Source organism: Limulus polyphemus, unplaced genomic scaffold (genome assembly GCF_000517525.1).
Source record: "Limulus polyphemus unplaced genomic scaffold, Limulus_polyphemus-2.1.2 Scaffold1768, whole genome shotgun sequence".
NCBI classification, from domain to species: Eukaryota; Metazoa; Arthropoda; class Merostomata; order Xiphosura; family Limulidae; genus Limulus; species Limulus polyphemus.
In genome coordinates this window covers 61,105-65,433 of record NW_013667378.1, presented here as the reverse complement: position 1 = coordinate 65,433, position 4,329 = coordinate 61,105, and the positions used below count along the sequence as shown (strand labels likewise).

The 4,329-nt window shown below is 34.5% G+C and overlaps 1 protein-coding gene across 1 annotated transcript in view; it reads right to left on the bottom strand.

Moving 5' to 3' along the window:
* The window catches only part of LOC106464877, a 17,430-nt gene that overhangs the window by 11,490 nt on the left and 1,611 nt on the right, over positions 1-4,329 (bottom strand). The window contains exon 2 of the mRNA XM_013925040.1: positions 306-432. Within this exon, the coding sequence (XP_013780494.1) occupies positions 306-432 (127 nt within the window). The remainder of the gene's footprint in view (positions 1-305; positions 433-4,329) is intronic.

Here is a 4,329-nt window from a genome sequence, read left to right as displayed (position 1 = left end):
CTAAGCAGCTGATACATAGTTGAACAGAGTTGTTTAAACATTGGCCGTGTCCAGAGTCACTGATGAGGAGTGGAATTCTCCGAAACTAGTCTGGCCCACGGACACACCCTCAATGAAAGAATAGACCATTCCAAGCTTTTACTTGTTGTTAAACAAATGTTTAAATAACTCTGTTCAAAGATGTATTATATATTATGAACGAGTAAACTAATAGAGTTACATGAAATGTTTATAAGTAATTTGTTTGTTTTCGAAACACCATTAAAATATTTAGGACTTAAAAATGAAAACGTTTTACTACTCACGAACATTCACGGTTTAGATCCTCTTCAGTCTGGGGAAATTCTTGTGTTTGAATGGACTGTAGTAGACCCGCTGCACACACATCTATTTCCCGCAAATGGCAGTTTTGGGAATAAACTTGATAGAAACCTATAAAACAAAGAGTATTTGAGTACTTCTGTATGTCTAATTTTAACAGCTTCAATTCAAAAGTGTTTTCCTTCTTGCAATTAATTCACGACATGATTCAATGTACATATGTTAATGATTTCATCATCGTGAAGTTAGCTCCAGCCTACTTTGTTTCATATAGTCGTTGAACATCACAGTAATGATACTGCCAGTCGGCACAATTCACTGTTGTTGTTTTTTTCACATAAATGATGGACATACGTCAATCTTTTCCCTCATCATTTTATCTTCAGCCCACGTAGTTTGATATATTCCTCAAGAATCATCATAATGACTTTCAGTCGATAGAGTTCATTTTGTTTGTTTTTCATTGTGTCGCGGCATAATCTTCATCATGAAATTATTTTATGCTTTAGCACCATTTTCTTGAGCTCCAATTCATGTATTTAAGTGTAGCTTTCTAGCATGGCATTAATATTCTATTAATATAATTCGGCGTAATTTTTAAGCACCATGGTATTGATCTACAGTTGACAAAATTTTTTGTGATCTCTTTATCCAACCTTCAATACATAAAGTTGAGTGGTTCTGAACTTTCCATCATGTAACATAAAATATAATTCGGCGTATTTTGAAAACATTGTACTATTAATCTACTTGTTCCTTTGTACTGAACTTGCGCAAAGCTACTCAACGGCTATCTGCGCTAGTCGTCCCTAATTTATCAGTGAAAGATTAGGGAGAGGCATCTAGCCATCACCATCCACCGCCAACTCTTTGTCTACTTTTCCCCAACGAATAGTGGGATTGACCGTCACATTATTATGCCCCTAAAGTAGGGCCATGGGATTCGAGCCCACGACTCACAGATTCGAAGTCGAGTACTGTAACTTGAGCATTGTGATCCTTTTTATCCATGGTTCCGATATTTAATTCACAAAGTTCAAAAATTATTAACTTTCCACTATATAATGTAAAATGCAATTCGCACAGTTCAAAGTATTCCTGTGTCATCACAGGTTTAAAAGATCCATTAATGTCATGATATTGTTGTTCGATACACTTCTACAAACTAACTGGAAGAGTATATTTTAAGTATTTTACACGTACACGTTCGTCCAAAAAGGTGTTAAGAGCGTAGAACTTGAGTTGTTTGAGATATTAATTTATAACATAATAAAGTGGCTTTATTTGGGGGAACGTACTTGAAGTGGTTTTATTTGGAGAAAGTAATTACATGTTCCGAAAGAACAATGGTCTATCGAAACATATGGTAAGTTCCCCAAAATAAAACCACTACATTATGCTTATAAACCTTTGTTTGTCAATTTATATTATATTATCAAAATGTGCTTCCACACACAAATATAGGATGGGCTCTAACAAATCACTATAAACACGTATTGGCAAAGAGTTTCTACCATTGTCTCTTTTGTATAGGGTGTTCAACGTAAGATTAAACATAAAGTCTTGATCTCTCATTCCACAATAGAAATGTGGACAATGCTAGAGTTATTTTAAGAGTATACAACTGTTCTGATCAAGTTTTGATCAAGTTCCATTAATAGTTTATCATATTTTGTCTGGGTTGGATACATTTATTGCTACACATGAAGCCCTTTATCAAGATTTAAATCTTAATGAAAGTGTGGTTATTCATAGTCATTATCACAATATTAATTATTTTAAAGCCTTGCTACGAAAATTATAGGTGAAATTGATGAAAAAAATATTTGGATATAAATATCACAAAATCTCTAAAGGTTTCTAGACGTTCTACACAATATGCTTTAGCCATGGCAATACGAAAAACAGGATTTAAGGTTGTATACATAGCAATAGTGAGTACAAGTCAAAGGAGGTCATTAAGTCACTCTCTAGAGGCGTTGATTAGACCTCATTTGAAGTACTGTGTTTAGTTTCTGTCACCTTATTAAGCAAAAGAAGTTGAGCTGTTGGAGAGGGTCCAGAGAAAAGTTACTACCAAGATGGTTACAGGTTTGGAGGGAGTTATCGTACGGGGATAGGTTCAAATAGGGGAGAAGGGCTAGGGGAAACAACGTTGAGATTTTTGATATCGTTAGAGGCTTGAAATCCATAAACTCAGAAGTCATTTTCATTTAAAATAACTCAGCAAGCACTATGACTTTAGGGCACAAGTTTAAAATATGGAAAACTCAAAGAAGATTGCAGTTGAACTGCTTACGAAATAGCCTGTCTTCAAATGTTGTAAAAGAAACTGTTTAAGATTAGATTGGATAAAGTTTCAGAGATTGTTGACAGTACAAAATGAGATAGCTTAGATGTACCTTATTATTCTCGGGAATCGAAATAAAATAACTTGATGCTCGATTTCAACTAAAAAAGACGCCTTCCATAGTAAAATATGTTTTCAATATAATCTTACTAGTCGTTCCTTTCCTATTCTTCAGCATATTTTTCTGCTATATAGCCCATCTTTTAAGGTACTTTTTACACCCTAACTTAAATTTATAACGAACTGTTTGTTTAAGAGCAAAACCACGTTGAGCTATCTACTGTATTCACCGCGAAGAATCGATCCTCGGTTTTTTGCGTTATAAGTTCATATATTTATCATTGGCCCACTGGGAAATAAAAGGACTATTATGTATGCTCTATATCCAGTAGTGTGTGTTCAATAAATCCTGAACAATTTGTTTCTTGTCTAAGGTCTTTTTTGTATCAGAAGTTTGTTTTAGGTAAGCTAATTTTTTTTAAAATATGAAAAAAAATAATTAAACTTTAATAACAGAAGTTCAATAATGATTTACAATTTTATTTTATTCACCAAGAAACTTTGTATTTGGATATTAAAACTTGTCTTGTTTGTGCAAATCTTCTAGTTATTCTTACCACGACTGTTTTTTTTAAAGATATGAAAAGTTATACGTATAAAGTTGTATCTTTATTTGACACATGTATTACATCCAGACTAAACGATAAAGGGTAACCACGTCCAATAAACACGCTAGAAAACTAACGTTTCTTTCATCAGCAGTATCAACTACATGTAGAACCTTTCTATTTGACAATTTCCAACTATCTGCTGACCGTCTTATCAGTTCTTGGAATATATGAAAACAATTCAATAATTAGGTCAAACTACTTTGTGCTTGTTGCTTGAAACTCTTTAATAAAAAAAAGTACTGACAAAAAAAAATGGCAATTCACATTTTATGTGTACTTCCATTTAACGAGTTTTATAGTTAAAAAAAAATTATTACTTAGCACTTCTCTTAGGAGAGACTCTAAATATCTGTTACATTTCTTTTCTTTATCTTCCTCCTTCTCAGGTTACATAACAAATAAAAAACTTCCTTCGACTCCCAGAGATTTCTTGTATCTGTAGCTTTACGGAAGCCCCCAGTAGCACAGCGGTATGTCTGCGGACTTACAATGCTATAAACCGGGTTTCGATACCCGTGGTGGGCAGAGCACAGATAGCCCATTGTGTAGCTTTGTGCATAAATACAAACAAAGCTTCACGGAAAATTGGTTTTTACGAAAGTTACTCCAAAATGAATTAATGAAACGGCTTTAAATAAATCATTGGAAGCCGCATTGATGAGTTTGATTTATAACATTGACTGGTCTAAGGTAGCGTTTCCCAAACTTTTCAGCTGAGATTGTTTGTTTGTAATTAAGCACAAAGCTACACAATGGACTATCTGTGCTCTGCTCACCACGGGTATCGAAACCCGGATTCTAGCGTTGTAAGTCCGCAGACATGCCGCTGTGCCACTGGGGAGAGGGGGGGGGGGGCTTTCAGCTGAGAAAAAGCTTACAACACTAAACACGTGAAATATCGGTGTAGAGGGCGCGTTGCGCACGCAGCGCCCTATAGAGCTGTATATTTTTTCATTTATTTAACTAATCAAATTACATATTAATGAA